This window comes from Seriola dumerili, unplaced genomic scaffold, assembly GCF_002260705.1.
Source record: "Seriola dumerili isolate Sdu_G_001 unplaced genomic scaffold, Sdu_1.0 BDQW01000018.1, whole genome shotgun sequence".
Taxonomy (NCBI): Eukaryota; Metazoa; Chordata; class Actinopteri; order Carangiformes; family Carangidae; genus Seriola; species Seriola dumerili.
The window spans coordinates 2,795,206-2,812,151 of NW_019174273.1; the positions used below are offsets into that span (position 1 = coordinate 2,795,206).

A 16,946-nucleotide genomic window follows, 5' to 3' on the forward strand; every position below is an offset into this window, starting at 1 on the left:
ACTCTGGCTGTGGTCAAATAGTCAAAAAACTTACATCCTATGTCCTCTCCTAACCACTTTTCCTTGACTTTGATGGAGAACGTCGTGAGGTCAAGGAAAGATGTGAAGGAGGACTTAGGAAAAGACAACTTACACTAGGCTATGTAATTTTGCAATGGCCGAACAGCCAATGAATTATGGGAGCCATTTGCAAGTTTTGCTATTATTACATAGCTAACATTAGCATTAGCAGCTAGTTCAGCATCAAACTTCATCCCTTTACTCGCCAACAGCTGTCTCCAGAGGTGGAAACAAACACCACTGTCACACCATCACGTCTTTTTCTCTACTGAAGATAGAATGCTAACCAGCTAGCTCAAGCCCAGCCGGCCTGTCTCATCACTTGGTAAGTAACTAGCTGTTAATGTTAATGTTAGCTATGTAGCAATAGCAAAACTTACAAATAACTCCTTTATAAACAGTTCACCTTTATTCACAGAGGTACAAATGAAGGCAGGTGAGAGGGGAATGGCAGCAGCAAGCAGGCATGAAACCAGACGAACGAGGTGAAAGGTCAAAGTGCAAAACCAGACAGGAGATGAAAAAACTGGCAGATGCAAAAGGCAGAAATGAGGGTAAAAGGCACCAGCTGGGAGGGCACAAAGACAATCTGGCAGAACGTTAAGTGGCAATGGACCTTTAAGAAAAGCTAAACAGTTGATCAAGTGACAGGACAAAAAGGATCCAGAGAGAGAGAGAGAGCAGGGGAGGAGGGGCAGGTGAGCGTCACAGGGAGTTGACTCTGGCTTCAATTGTTGCTTTCATCACTGCAGCGTGGTGTGCAGGGGGGGACAGCAGCAAGCTCCCGGACCGTATGATCTGTTCCAGCTCTGCAGCAGCCAGCGGCACTGACCAGGGATGATCCTGCAACAGGTCAGAGACATCTCCTAAGTTTTTTTTTTTTTTTTGAGATTTCAGAGATGCTTCTTTACCCTATTGTTTACTTGAACTTTTAAAGATGTATGAAGGAAGTTCATTGATCATATATGTCTATGTATTTAACATTGCAAAATAAGACAACACAGTTTGACACTTCCATGCAGTTGCTGTAATACATGGACCTTTGTGTGGATGTGGATGTTTACAGTGAACCCATATAGAAATGTAATATATTACATATACATGTAAGTCCCTATCAAGAGTGATGTTTCCTATGAGGAGATATATTATTATCATATATATACAGCTTCTGAATAAATGAAGATATAAGTTTATAACATATATGAAATACCCATAGTAAAATTTGTATATATACATATTAAAAATATCTACATAGAGCACATATGTATTCTATGTAAAAAGGTGTTAAGATTATATATTCAATTTATTAATTATAATAAAGTTTATTGCATACATATACATATACAAAATCTATATGCTTATATGTTTTTATTATTAATTTCTCATTCATTTGAAACATGTCTAACTTCACATTCTGGGGAAACTGGTCTCTGACATATATTGACAGGCTTATTATATTTATGCAACATATGCCTACAATATAAGCATACATACATAAATGTATATAATTGTATTGCTAGATATAAATGTCAATATATGAAATAGTTTCAATTTGTTATAGGTTTGATATATTTTTTTATACATCTATGTATATATGTAAAATAAAAACATATATTTTATATGTGGAAATTCAATACATATACATATATTAAATGTGTATATGGGAAGGAAGGAATCATGGGAATATTCACCACACATTTGCTTTCAAACTAAAATGCTGCCAGTTATCACTTGACGAGATGACATGAAAATATGTCTGGTAGGACACAGACACACAGTGAATTTTATCTGGGCCTACATAATCCTAATGACTGAATATATTACATCGTAGATATCAGAAAAACACTGTCGTCCATGTAGAGCTGCGTGAATATTTCAATTCAGAACTCCCTTGACTTTTTGATCTATTTTATGCTGTCTATTTATGTGCATCATCTGCCTTTTATTCAAACTAAAACTGATTATCTGAGTGTTTATGTATTTTGTTATACTTTATTTTGTGTATTGATTATGTTGGCCTATATGAATCTGTCATTAAATGACCTACTAGTTGCATTACTACAGGTTGAAACAAGGTGGTTTTGTAACATAATGTGTGCATGACAGATTCTGTACAGGAGAATGAACTTTATTAATGAAATGAAATGAGTTGGACCAGTTGGACCCAGTTCAGGTCAAAAGTGAAAGGAATGCTGAGACCATGACGGGGATTTTGGGAGATTAGTTGGCTGAGCGAGCTCGATGCTGAGACTAAATAAAAAGTGCAGGACAGGACAGAATGCAGTAAAAACAACAGAGCAGCGAATAAGCACCCAGATCAACTAAGTGAGCCGACACTGTTAACAGCACAAGGATAAAGCTGGATAATGTGGAGCAGGCACACCCAGAGAATATGTTATAAGAGCATGAAACGCATCTTAAAGGTACCATATAGTATAAAGGTAGATGTCCATGTGTAGTTTGATTATAGATCAGGTCTAGGTTCTATATTAATACTGTGAAAGTATCAAAGCGCTCATTCCACAGAAAAATGCACACAGCCTGTATTCAGAAACTTAGCCTTAAAACCAGCTGTCAGGACTTCTGGAACTTTGTGATGTCACAACAAACTTAACTGCCCTCAGCCACGCACACCTGAAGTTTTCAGTTAAGGAAATCTCATAAAAGGCCCCAAAAATACAAATTAAATGACCAAATTTATGCACTTATGTACTGTAAATCCTCTAATGCAGTTTTGTTTTAAAAATATACATAACTTTTTTCCAAACTCTCCATTCTTTTCTGTAGATGGCAGTGTGAGAAGACACTGAATGGCTTCCACAGGGAGTGGCCTCCGTAAGTTTGTTTTTGTCTCCTGTGGTGGGATTATGGTTTATTTTCTTTAATTATTAAACTGTATAAATTATAAATTAAACTGACATGGACCATCTGATTGAACCTGTCTCTCTATGTGGATGTACATTGGTCAGAACAATATCTGATATCTGGTTAGTCTTGCTCACCTCTAGGCAGAGACATTGGTATGTTATTGGAGGATTTTAAACAAATCAAGGCAAACAAATATATAAATTAAGTTATCAAATATTCATTCACAGTAGGATCCACAGCTTGAATACAATTTGCTAGTAAGTATCTTTCAAATTAAGACCCAGAGAGTTGCTTTGGTAAAGCAGACATTTTAATATGTATGTAATGAGCTTTGTATGGAGGCCCAGGGGTTCAATTGTAAGATAAAATCATTAAATCAAACTGAAATTTAATTTTTCATTTTTGACAAAAGCATGAATTTAAATGTAAAATTCAAATTTTCATTTTCATGTTTGAAATGGTGTAATGAAATTTAATAACATTTGATGTGAAATTGACTTTTTATTTTGAAATTGTCAGATATTGTGAAAATTAAATTACAAATGGGATGTTTACATTTAATTTCCTTACTTTTGAGCTAAAGTATCATCCAAACATACAATAATTTTATATTTAATAATTCTCCTATCTCTTTTTAGGCATACAGGGGGATGACAACCTCCAGTCCATGCTGGTGGGGACAGTGATGAGGAAAATCAAGTCTCGTACCTGGAAGAAGCAACGTTACTTCAAACTGCAGGATGACTGCATGACTATCTGGTACAAGTCCAAGAAGGCTGGCAACACCCACTCCACTTGTAAGATCACATGACTCACTGTTAGTGATATGATGGATGTCTCTGCTCGCACACTGTGCCCAACATGACAGCTGTGATTACACAAATAGTGATGCCGATTATTCAAGACATCAACAAATTCACATTTTCTGCTTCCAAGTCTAACATCCCATGTCTTTCTTTGTGCCCAGTTTCCGTGAGTGACGTGGAGGCGATACGAGAGGGCCACCAGTCTGAGGTGCTGCTCAGCATCGCTGATGACTTCCCAGCCGAACGATGCTTCACGCTGGTCTTCCGCGGTCGCAGGGGCAACCTGGATCTGGTGGCCGAGTCAGCTGAGGAGGCACAGTCCTGGATCAGGGGCATGAGGAAGCTAATTGAGAACCTGGAGAACATGGGGGAGCGAGAGAAACTTGACCAGTATCCTTCACTCAGTGTTCTCAGTTATATGTCATCAATGTCTTAAAAGGGTGTACTGGTTTCCAGTCCAACCAAGAGATTAAATCCCATCAAATTGCCAATAAAGACTGCACTCTTAAGTCCATACATGGGGTCATCTACCCATTACATATTGAATGTGACACTTTTCCTTTTCCTTAAGTGGCGTACCCAGGTGGATTGGTGACTGGTTCAAGAAGGCAGACAAGAACAATGATGGCAGGATGAACTTCAGGGAAGTGAGAGATTTACTGAAGATGATGAATGTGGACATGAATGAGCACCACGCTCATCGTCTCTTCACAGTGAGGGCAATTCCTGAGATTGTGGTTTCTGTAAGACCTTTCTTGATGCACCTTTCCTTGAACTTTGTTGCTTTATGTTCTCTCAGATGGCTGATAAATCCCAGTCAGGTACACTTGAAGACGACGAGTTTGTGCTCTTCTACAAGATGTTGACCCAGCGAGAGGATGTACTGAGGGTTTTCCAGGAGTACTCAGTCGATGGCCAGAAGCTATCCCAGAGTGATTTGGAGGACTTCTTGAGAGAGGAGCAGCTGGAGGGGAACGACACCCAGCAGCATGCCAAGCAGCTTATTGAACGCTACGAGCCCTCGGACACAGGTACACTTACTGTAAAGAATGTACTCTATCTACCTTGATTCAATGTGTGTTACGGTCTTCCAAAGGTGAGGTATGATAAATTGGATCATACCTTCCTGTGATATGACTTTTTCAGCTGTTTTAAGAGATTATTACACCCAAGAAATTGTAGTTCGTCACCTACCATCAACCCAGTGGCTCATGATTTGGGTCCATGTACCATTTGAGGTTGGTTTCTGGCACTAGGTGACAAGGTTGTGACACCACTCTTCTGTATTTCCAGCCAAGTTGCTGAATGCCATGACATTTGACGGCTTCTTGATGTACCTCGGCTCAGCTGAGGGCTCCATTTTCAACCCACAGCGGCGGGGCGTGTACCAGGACATGAGTCAGCCGCTGTGCCATTACTTTATCTCCTCCTCCCACAACACCTACCTAATGGAGGACCAGCTCCGAGGACAGAGCAGTGTAGAAGGATACATCAGGTATTCTATCATGGTGCTCTGGTGGATTGTTTTTGTTTGCGATGGTCCTTGCCAAATAAGTGCTGTTGAAATACTACTTGCAAGGCTAGTTGGCAGGCCAGTTGGTTTTATGTGTATATGCTATGAGTTTGACTCAGGAGGAAGAACTTTGCGACTGTTGATTCATGGTCTGATCCTTTCTTAATGATCATTCACTGAGATATTACTAAAGACTGGTTGGATGCTTCAACTTGATGTGTCGTTTCAAATTCGTTACTGATGTGGCTGTTTATTTAGACTCATCGGAATCTGAACTGATTTGTTCATAAAAGTCCTTCAAATGTTCATGTGAACTGACTTTAGCAGCATCAGGAGCTTTGCTGTTTGTGTCACCAGCAATAAGCACTGTACCGGACACATGCCAGGTGCCGTAAACCCTTGCGTGCCTCCATAAAACCAAAGCACAGTTCTTCTTCTGGTGCTTCTTTTTTTGGTGGTTGGCAAACATATAAATATATCATTTCATAGATGTCAGGGTTTCCTTCAGCGGAAATCCGTTACCTAATGTCCGCTCTAACTCTCTATGCCCCATTGAACCTCTCAGGGGTAATGGGATTTACTGTGACGTTGCGCTGCATTAATCTTCCCCCATTCATCAGTTTTACAAAATTCATTAATAAAAAAACAAATCAAAAGAGTCCTGACGTCAAATTCTTTTTAAGTGATTCATTCAATTTCATCAAATTTAGTAATGGAAACATCAGGCTAATCATGGCAGTAATAAAAGAGATTGACCCCCCTGTAACCATGAGAAAAGTAAATAAAAAGAAACAGGGTTCCGGTGTTTGACTAACATACAGTTGGGCTCTCATTTATTGTATTGACCCAGCTTCACATTTATTATTATCCAACTCAAAGCAAAGAACCAATACACATTTGCAACCTTTGCTCCGCCAGAGCTGAATCACAAACCTTAAGCTACAGGCAAAAGAAGCTAGCAAGCAACTGAACCGAACATGCTAACCTGTTAGTCAACAGTTTAAAACAAGTTGGGAAGAATATGTTCACCTATAAACCAATAAAAAAGACCACAGTTAGCAGTAGTAATGTAATAATGTAACTTACATTCTTCAGAGTTTAAATCATCCAACCTACAGCTGGTGATGTGATGTGACATCCACGTGATCCTGAACTTAACTTTGCCTGATAATAGGAGAATGTTGAAATTATTTTCCAGGACTTTTTCTTCTTTCATTTCCATGTCTTTTCTATGACTGGAAAACCGTTAGTTTTCCAGGTTTTTTCTAGGATGTATGGGAACCCTGGGAAAGATTGAATGATTGAATAAATTAATTTATCTTTGCTACTAAGGGCTCTGACTCGTGGCTGCCGGTGTGTGGAAGTGGACTGTTGGGATGGTGCCAATGGAGAACCCATTGTCTATCATGGACACACTTTCACCTCAAAGATACTCTTCAAGGACGTGGTCAATGCAGTGGGAAACTATGCCTTCAAGGTAGTGTCACCTATAATGATTGCTTCATTTTGTAAATTACTGAGTGAGTGCCCCTGAGACCCTGACCCTAAAGGAGGTTGTGTTTTGGAACATTCATTTTGAGGTTGATCGTGTGGAAAGACGATCACGCTGCTTTTCAAGCAGACCAAACACATTTTGTAATCTCCTCATGCTGGCATGACAAATTGTTTTTGCTTTCATTGTTCTGTAAAGCTGTATTAACAAATCGCTCAGCATCTCATTGTATATTTATATGAGGGAGTACAACTGTGCAATGATATCCAAGACATAATCTGAAAGCAGTATGAAGCGAAGTAGCCAAGGATCTGCCACAGAGCTCCAGCCTGTGCCAAAGTGAACAGCTGCCAGGTTCACATGCATGTCAGAGCCTGCTGTGTATGAGCATTTGTCTGCTGCTGAATATTGTGGCCTCGTGACCCCTTGCCCATCCATCTGCCGCTCTTTCATCCAGCCAGGCACAACCCACATGTGTATGGCAGAAGCCGTATTACCTTTCCTCTAGGATAATACTCTCCAAGATTCAATTACAAACTCACTCACTCACTCCCTCACTCCTCCTCTCCCCCATCCAGGTGTCGGAATATCCAGTCATCCTGTCCATCGAGAACCACTGCAGTGTTGAGCAACAGAGAGTCATGGCCCAACACCTCAACCACATCCTTGGTGACAAGCTACTGAAAAGCACACTGGACGGAAAGGCTCCCATTGGGCTGCCGTCTCCTGAGGTGAGGCAGCTGGCTTTACAGTAAAACATTTTCTGTCTGTCTCTATCAAATATAGGCATGAAATGGCCCAATTTTATTTTTTAAGTTTTAACAACTCCCACACATATGAGTTTTTTGAAAATGAAGCTGGATGTTAAGTATTAAATGTTCTTGTCAGGATCTGAGGGGGAAGATTCTGCTGAAGGCCAAGAAAATCGGTGGACTGGAGGAGAGCTTCAATGGCATGGTGGAGGACTCTCTCACTGGGGAGTTCAGCGATGAAGACGAGGTGGCTGAAATCGATGAGGATAACCTCCACCGTGAGAGCGTCCGTCGCAGGGTTAAGGTAGGCCAGCGTCTTTTTGGCCTCAGACCCAGACAGGTTATTATACACAGTCTACTGATCCAGGATTCTCTATTTCAGTCATTTTAGGCTGATGATGAAACACTGAGGCAAATCAGGAAGTGTATTTCGACGTATGAATGGAACACTTAATAGATTAACCTGTCTAGCCCAAAATAAAGGCAGTCCTTTTGATTAAATGCATCTTGTTAATAATTTAATTTACAGGGCTTAAAGCAAGGAACAATTCTGTGCCTGAAATGTGTTTGAGTGGGGGAGGGGTGGGTTGATTCTTATTGGCCAGTGAGTGCAGTCCCAGAACATGTTTGCAGCCATTTTCATGCTCACCCCAAATGACAGACACACAGAGAGGGCCAGTAAAGAGACTGACAGGACCTGGAAAAACAGATCCACCACAGTCCACCGTCCTCCATTGACACTTTGCTTAGCCACAGCGTAAACTAAGGTTTTTATTAATAGTAGGTCTGTTTTATTTATAGAGTACAGGGTTAATTTATTGCTGTATACAGTTAAAAAATATGCAAGAATATTCTCCATAATTATTGATGTTTGAATATAAAATGGCCCTGCACTGTGGAGGAGTTTTTTAGGTCCAGGTTATTTGCTGAATTCTTCCAGGAACTGTGGGACAGACTTGAAGATTGCCTGTTTCAATCTGTGAAGTATTCTTAGCATGTTTCAGGAGACACATTAAATGTCACCTCCTCTGACCCACCTCAGAGACTCTGAGCCTGTCTTCTGTTTGGCTGACTGTTTGCTGAGTGATCTAATAAAAATATAGCAGATTTCAGGTAAACACTCAGAGAAACCAAATCCTGATAGGTTGGATGGTGGCGCCAGGTGGGTGAGGCATGGGCTTTCTTATACATGCTATATAAATGAAGTTATTTTACTATAAATATAAAATTTCTGTCTATTCATTTACCAGTGAAAAGACAGTCCCCAGAGGGTGAAAGCAACACCAAGGCAAAACTGGAAGATGTGAGATGTGGTTGTTGTCAATGTGATCACCTTTGTATCCAACAGGAAAAGGATTGCATAAACTTGTGTCATTCCTCATGAAAAATACAGACAATTGAAGGGCAGGGAGCAGACACTGGGTGTTAGATAAGGTGATCTGTTTACACAGTGATAGCAGAGAAAGAGACAGAGGCAGGCAGGAACAAGAGAGAGAGAATGAAGCTTCGTCACTGTGCCACCACCCGAGACACTGGTGTGAACTGAACTAAACTCCTTTTAAAATTTATCTGTTGAGGATGTACATCAACTAAAAGATATACACATCTTCCACCACGGTGCTTGTCAAATGCACAAGTCGACATGACATACAGTGCATTCAGAGTGTATTCAGACCCCTTCACTTTTTTCTCATTTTGTTATGTTGCAGCCTCATGCTTATGTTGAAAGTTCTATATAGTATAGAGGTAGATGTCCACATGTCGTTTGATTATAAAGCAGGTCTAGGTTCTATATTAATACTGTGAAAGTATCAAAGCGCTCAGTCCACAGAGAAATGCACACAGCCTGTATTCAGAAACTGAGCCTTAAAACCAGCCGTCAGGACTTCCTGGATTTGGTAAGACTCAGAGTTGTATTTAAAGTCAGCCGTAGACAGGGTGAACAGGAACGGAGCAGAACAGTCCCCTGTGGAGCCCCAGTGCTGCTCATGACTGTCCCTGAGACACAGTTACCCAGCCTGATGTACTGTGGTCGTCTTGTCAGGTAATCCACAATCCAGGACGTGAAGCAGGGATCCACCCCCATCCCTTCCAGCTTGTCTTTCAGAATGGGGGGTTGGATGGTGTTTAATGCACTTGAAAAATCACAGAACATAATCCTCATGTAACCACGTGGCTCATGAAACCAAGATTGAACAATCTGCCTCGATTGTAAGCGTCATATCTGGAGGAAACCAGGCACCATCCCAACGGTGAAGCATGGGGGAGGCAGGATTAGGACCTGAGACTGGGTGGAAGGTTCACCTTGGCCCTAAACACACAGCTAAGACAACAGGAGTAGCTTGGGACAACTCTGTGAATGTCCTTGAGTTCAACCCAAATGAACATGTTTGAAAATGCCTGTCCATCGACAGTCCCCATCTAACCTGACAGAGCCTGAGAGGATCTGCAGGGAAGAACAGCAGAAATTCTCCAATTCCAGATGTGCAAAGCTTTTCGTGTCATACCCAAGAAGACTTGAGGCTGAAATCGCTGCTAAAGGTGATTCAACCAAGTACAGTGTCTGAATACTTGTGTGATATTTCAGTTTTTCCTTTTTAATAAACTTGCAAAAATTCTCATTTCAACCATTATGGCCTATTAAGTGTAGATTGAGGAGGGAAAATTAATTTAAATGATTTCAGTATAAGGCTGCAACATAAAATGCGAAAATGTGAAGGTGTCTGAAGATTTTCTGAATGCACTGTATACAGAAAAAGGAAAGACAGAGGATCTAACCTCCCATTCTGTTATGCGACACCAGACCAAGCCGTGGTATGTCAGGCTAGACCAAAGCAAGTCAAGTTCAGCAAGGTGAAGGTTGTACAGTCCCCTCTAAACTGGGATACTTGACACTCTGAGCAGCACTAACTGCAGTCAGTAATCACCTCTGTTGATAAATACTGTCGTGTAAGTAAGGCTAGAATGTAATATCAAGTGTGGCTTTTTTTATGCATACTTGCAAGTCAAAAGTGCATATATGTCCATAGCTGTAAAGGAATCATTGGGCACTTAGAGTCATGTTTATTGATAAGCATCTGAGAGGCATGAAACACCACACTGGGACTCCTGTCAACACGGTCATCAGAGGTGAGGCCAGCGTCGAGTTTGGCAGCGATGTGAGCTCGACGGTGCCCCTGCTGATGGTTTAGGTGTCTGGAGAGATGGCTGTCTTGCTGTCTGGTAGACGGGTGAAGGTGGGAGGTGACGCTCCAAGGCCTAGATTGACGAGCCAGATCGGCTTTCATCTGGAAGCAGGCAGGCATACATGTGGAGGTGCTCTGCAGGTTTCACTGTCATTGTGCTGTTTCGGACCTGCCACACCTCTGATCTTTATAGTCATGGAAGCTTCCCTGGCAGTACACCTGCTTTTGCTTGGCATTGTAGGCATGTATCACTTACACAATTCAAGAGGGGGTTGTCTCAAGTCAAGGTTTCGATGTTCCCAGGGCTTCCACTCATGACAGGGTTCCTTTGCATCACAAGGGTTTACCCTATCACGTGTTCGTGAGTCAGCTGACTTTAATGGGGCAACCTCAAAGGCATTGTAAATGGCTGGGACTCTCCCAACAATCAACAGAACTGATGAAACCTCTTGGATGAATGACAAAACATCCAAATTTGGTTGCCTTTGACGTAGTACTTCTGTATATTCTGGTTCCAGACCTTAAAATCTCTGCCCACATCTCCAGTTTTCTCTGCAATTCAAATAGTTGTGATGTACTTCTTGAAAGTTGTTTTCCTAGTCTACTATTTGTCAACTTCCTAGTCAGGAAAACAACTGGGCCAATCACAACTCACTGGACAAGATCAAGAATGGGGACGTCATCTTCCTGTGCCAGAGCAAGAAAGGTAGCAACAGGAAAATGTACATGGTTCAGGCAACATGCTACCAAACTGAACATTTACAAATGCTATCATCAGTCATAAATGCTCTTCAATATAGGATTTTAAGTACAAAGTAAATTAAACAAACTTATAGGCATCGCTTTGGAAAAGGTAGTTCTAGTGACCACTCTGGTGTTATTGTTCACAAACAAAGGGATACTACTTCCTTTTTCCTGTTTGCAACACAGACGTCCAGCAGATGGTGCCAAAGGGCAGAATACTGTACAACAGAATGTTTGAAGCACCTCATAGTTTGAACAGCAGAAGCTTCCATGACATGGCAATACGTTTACTGGCATTGTCCCAGCAAAGGTTGCTGATACTCCCCTATATTAACCTGTGCATTTATTAGTACCTTGTCTTTTTTTGTCTTTTGTCTTCTTTTGCCACAGAAGTCAAAGCAGCGTCTGTCCAAAGAGCTGTCGGACTGCGTCGTTTACTGCAAAAGCGTCCACTTCAGTAGCTTCAAACACTCCCGCATCCACTCTAAGTTCTATGAGGTGGCGTCTTTCACCGAGTCCAAAGCCCGCAAACACCTGAGAGAGGCTGGTGGGTCCAGTCCCCTAATTCCTCTCTTTAGATTTTATAATGTGTGGCTGATAATGGATATAATAAATACTAGGGTTTAGCAAATAAATGTTTTTTTATTTGATATTAATGGTTTGGGGACTATTATACTTTAAATTTAATCATTTTTGTTTCAGTCAAATACAAAAAAGGTAAAGTGATTAATACTTTTAATTCAGGGGAAATTTCCAGCAACTTTTACTGTATTTATAATAACATTAACATGTATCAGTGGCTCAGTCACACCATATTTGTCAACTTTAACTATGCTTCTGATGTATTATCTCTATTTCAGGGGCTGAGTTTGTGCACCACAACTCACGGCAGCTGACCAGGGTTTATCCCAGTGGCTTCCGAACTGACTCCTCCAATTTCAGTCCTCAGGAAATGTGGAATGCTGGGTGCCAAATCGGTGACTGCAACTAAAATATAGATTTAACTTTTACCTCAAGCAGCTGTTTAGACTTTCTTTCTCAAATGACTTATTTGTCTGATACATTAATGTTGCACTGGGCTAAAGGTTTCTTAAATTAAGATACAATGATAGAATCCAGAGCGTCCATGGCATGGAAGTAAATTCTCTTTTGAGTGGGTGGTAAAAATAGCGCAGTGAAGTTCAGTTTGTTTTGTTCATCTTAATGTGGGTTAGCTTGCCATCAAAGAAGGTTGGATATTCCAGTCAAAAGGAATCCAGTTGATCCCGGTAACAGGACATCATAAAAAAACTCCTATAAAGGGTCAAAAAATAATTAACATCTCTGATTTCTAATTTCAAAGTTGTTCGTTGCACAACATTTTCATGTTCATGTTTCATGTTCATGTTTTCATTCATCATCCAGCCACAAAAACAGAAACAGAAATACATGCAGGGCTAAAATCAAAGGCCCTACACAAGTTTCAATACATGAATAGCCTACATCATTTTACATTCAACTCTGATTAATTCGCAAATTGCCCTTAAACCTGCAGTTTCCCTATGGGAATTCTGCATTGCGGCCTGTCGCAAAACTGACAGAACTAGCACTTATTGATCATGCTAACTGCTATACTAGCAGGAGCTATTTCATGACATTAAACGTACTGCAGATGTAACTAAATAAATGGCGTTGTTTAATTTTAGGGAGGTTTATATGAGTATGGTTTCACTGAAGAAAGTGACCAAAATACTTTGTACTACCAAAGTGCACTGAGCAGTTGGACCACACTACTCCTGCAGTCTACTACTTTACCAGTGCAGCTTTAATGTTTTTATCCTCTCAAAGTGCCTGAACACAGTGTTTTCTCAGTCAAAATTTCTTGGCAAAAACAGCATGAAAAAGGTTAGAAAAAAAGAATCTTGTTTCTTTTCCTTTTTCCATCAGTTGCATTGAATTTCCAGACAGCTGGAGAAGGAATGGATCTAAACGACAGCCTGTTCAGTCAGAATGGCCGCTGTGGATACATCCTGAAGCCTGATTTCATGAGAGAGATTGAAAAGAGATTTGACCCTGAGATGCCCCAAAAACTGGATGGCTACCAACCTGTCATCCTCAACATACAGGTACAAAGAATTTTGAAATGTAGCCATTTATTATCCATTAAAAAAATAAAGCTTTCATTGAGAACACTATGTTTTTAAGGTGATTAGTGGCCAGCAGCTGCCTAAAGTCAACATCAAGGAGGATTCTATAGTGGATCCTCTGGTCAGAGTGGAGATCCACGGAGTTCCTATGGACCAGGCCAAGCAGGAGACCAGATACATCGAGAACAATGGTACAGGAGAGGCACTGGGCCTGAACACTTGCTGCTGTTGAAATAAATAAAGGACTGAATGAATGGATGAATGAACAGGATGAATGTGTTTTCTATGTCAGATCTGGCTTCCTCCACACAGAATTAGGACGCAACGTGAGTCTTGAGACTTTGACAGACTGCCAGACTGATGTCTTCTCTCTGCAGGATTCAACCCTGTGTGGTATGACACTCTGCGCTTCAGCATCCACACCCCTGAGCTGGCCATGGTGCGTTTTGTAGTGGAAGACTATGACAAGACATCTAAAAACGATTTTGTGGGGCAGTATGCACTTCCGTTTAGCTGCATGCAGCAAGGTAAGGTTAGACAAGCTGGATGGGTTACATTACAACCTTCTCTACAATCTGTATCTCTCTGTGTAGCATCTTTATCATTAGCAGTGGATGTACATAGCCTTAGATAGATTGCCTATTTAAAGATCCCATTTTTACACTTTTATTTTGAAGAATTGATCCATAAGAAGATATATTTTTGGTTTTAAGAACCAAAAACCATCTCAGTGTAGTCTCAGGCTTCTGTCTGGAGCTCTAGTAACAACAGGTCAATGTCAGAAGTCCTGATGGCTGGTTTTACAGTAAGGCTCAGTTTCTGAATACAGGCTGTGTGCATTTCTCTATGGACTGAGTGCTTTGATACTTTCACAATATTAATCTAGAACCTAGATCTGCTTTATAATCAACAAAGACATGGACAGCTACCATTATACTATATGGGACCTTTGAGGTGATAATATATCTTCTTATGGATCAACACTTAAAATAAAACATAGAAAAATATAAAATACGGGACCTTTAATATAGAACCTAGACCTGCTTTTAATAAAAGAAAGACATGGAAATCTTAAACATAAAATGTTTTCTTAATCTGGCCATTTTTTTTAAAAAGTGTGAAATTCTGAAATAATAAGAAATAAATAAATAAATAAAACAAAATAAAATAATATTATAGATTTAGTAGTATAGATTCCTCCACATTGGAGGTTAAGGGACTGTAAGAGCAAGGTCACATGAACATCTAGTGTATCTGTTTTCTCGTCAATGAGCTGGAGTTAAACAAAGTGTTGAATCCCGCCTGGTTGAATACATACTGATAAGGTTCTAGAGATGGAGATCTAAGGAGCACTGAGGGCAACACTTTCCAATCACTCTGTATAACAATGCTTTCTTTAATTTGTCAGCCAAAATTCCTCCTAATCCTTCTGCATTTGTGTTCGCAGGTTATCGCCACATTCACCTTTTATCCAAAGATGGCACCAGTATTCCTCCCTCCTCCTTGTTCGTACACATCCGGATCACAGGACTGGAATAAACCTTCACTTTCCTAATACACCACAGGTATTGGAAACAAGAGTAGAATCATACTTCACGTTCCTAAAATGGCTTTTAATATTACTCTTATTTGATGTGAAGAAATACTACGCCAAATGTTTAGTGGTTGTCGTGTAGCAGATATTAGATATACATGTATTTATTTAGTGCATTTTCTGTTCTCTATTGTGTGTATGTGTGTGTTAAGGAGATTAACTTGAACTTTGCTGCTCATGTTTGATGTACTGTGTCTGTTGTAGAGAATGTGCCACCAATACTGTACGTTTCGATCCGGGTGTATATTTTAGATCAGTATTTTCTTTTAACGAACAGCACTTCTTCCTCCTCTGCTTTCACTTCACTTCTGTTAGATTTAACCAACTCAGCCTTCTCCGACAATATGAGAGTCATGTAACATCTCCTGACTGCTGCATTATTGATCATCATCGTATCATTTGATTTTTATGCCTCCCACACATTATATTTTCGGGAAGGTGGAACAAGGAAATGTTTTGCATTTCTCTTCTGTCGACAAAATAATTGCCTATTATTATTTCAATGGAAAAGCCAGATTCAGATTCAGAAGACGATGAATGATGGACAACATGCAAATATGGAATGCCGCCTAAATCAATATTAAATAAATGGATACGGCTATGAAATAAATCCTGAATTAAATGAATTAGGTAATAAATGTAGAAATATATAAATAAATGTAAATATATTAGTGAATCAGTAAGTAAATAAATTTCAAATTTGAAACTTGTTATCCATTTAAATTTATGAAATACAAATATAGGTTTACAAATGCAAAAGAACATTTGAACCAACATACCATGAATATTTATTTCAGCAACACATGTTTATTTTCTTTGAATTAAATAAACATAGCCACAGCTTTCTACTGCAGTACAGCAACTGGAGGTCAAAGATCATGCCCCCCCCACACCATTCTGCTCTGTCCTTGAACACCAGGCCCATTTATGAAAGTATAGTTAAGCCCTTGATTTGCTTGAATAACATGTTTTCATTATGAATAGTTAGATAAAGAGTAAATGGCTGAAATCAATCGGTTTAGTATTGAGTAGTTTTGTGTCATCTGATATTATTTTTGTGGTATGTACATATTTACCCATTTGCGTAAATGTGTTTTGATATGTCTATTTTTGTATACACTGAAACATTCATATTTAGTGTACAGTATAGTACATTGTAGTGCTATAATAGCTATTTGCTTGTTTTTTATTGTAGAAGACCTCATATTAATTTGCCACATCAAACTGCAAATAAATATGATTTTCTATCCTTCACTTTGTTTTTATTGAGTGGTTACTGTTAATAAATACTTATGTGATGGCAGAAAAATCAAGTGTTTAACCTTGTTAACATCCATATGGTGTTTTAATTATATAATACAAGACATATCATGGGTGAACTGCAGTGAACCAATGACAGTCTCATAAAAACAGATTCAGACAGCCAGGGTTTCATACGTCACAAACTTAACGAACCAATCCTGTCAACTTGTGGGGACGGGGCAAAATAAACCTGAAACCTTGTCAGTACAGAGAGAGAGAGAGTTAGCATTAGCACTAACACGGTTAACTACTGCCAGTTACAAGCTAACAAACAACATAAACAAATAAAAGATGCTAACTTTTCGACATACTGAAACCCCTTCTTTTAACTAGCCTGTATTTAAAAATGGAGGATAGAAAGCAAACTCTTGACTGTAGAGGGCAGCGTTACGCCTTACAGTGTACAGCCTGCAGGAAATTTAGAAGAAGAAGAACCAATGCGTTACCAGAGGCCAAGCTAACCATCACTTTTGGGAACGTCCTTGGAGATAAGTTAGGGGCAAT

The 16,946-nt window shown here is 39.9% G+C and overlaps 1 protein-coding gene across 1 annotated transcript; it reads left to right on the top strand.

The window, feature by feature from the left end:
* Positions 1-831: 831 nt before the first annotated feature.
* LOC111232712 (1-phosphatidylinositol 4,5-bisphosphate phosphodiesterase delta-4-like) lies at positions 832-15,748 on the top strand. Its single transcript, XM_022760349.1, has 17 exons — positions 832-912; positions 2,848-2,895; positions 3,567-3,725; positions 3,896-4,124; positions 4,318-4,447; positions 4,534-4,765; positions 5,028-5,229; positions 6,580-6,724; positions 7,318-7,470; positions 7,628-7,795; positions 11,811-11,967; positions 12,281-12,397; positions 13,347-13,525; positions 13,605-13,737; positions 13,924-14,073; positions 14,994-15,111; positions 15,456-15,748. The coding sequence occupies exons 2-16, from the start codon at positions 2,871-2,873 to the stop codon at positions 15,083-15,085; spliced, it is 2,271 nt and encodes a 756-aa protein (XP_022616070.1). The 5' UTR covers positions 832-912; positions 2,848-2,870; the 3' UTR covers positions 15,086-15,111; positions 15,456-15,748.
* The last annotated feature ends 1,198 nt before the right edge of the window (positions 15,749-16,946 follow it).

Coding starts and splice junctions, on each gene's coding strand:
- LOC111232712 (XM_022760349.1), top strand. CDS start 2,871: ATGGCTTCCACAGGGAGTGGCCTCC. Junction 2,896..3,566: donor TTCCACAGGGAGTGGCCTCC/GTAAGTTTGTTT, acceptor ATCTCTTTTTAG/GCATACAGGGGGATGACAAC. Junction 14,074..14,993: donor GTTTAGCTGCATGCAGCAAG/GTAAGGTTAGAC, acceptor TTGTGTTCGCAG/GTTATCGCCACATTCACCTT.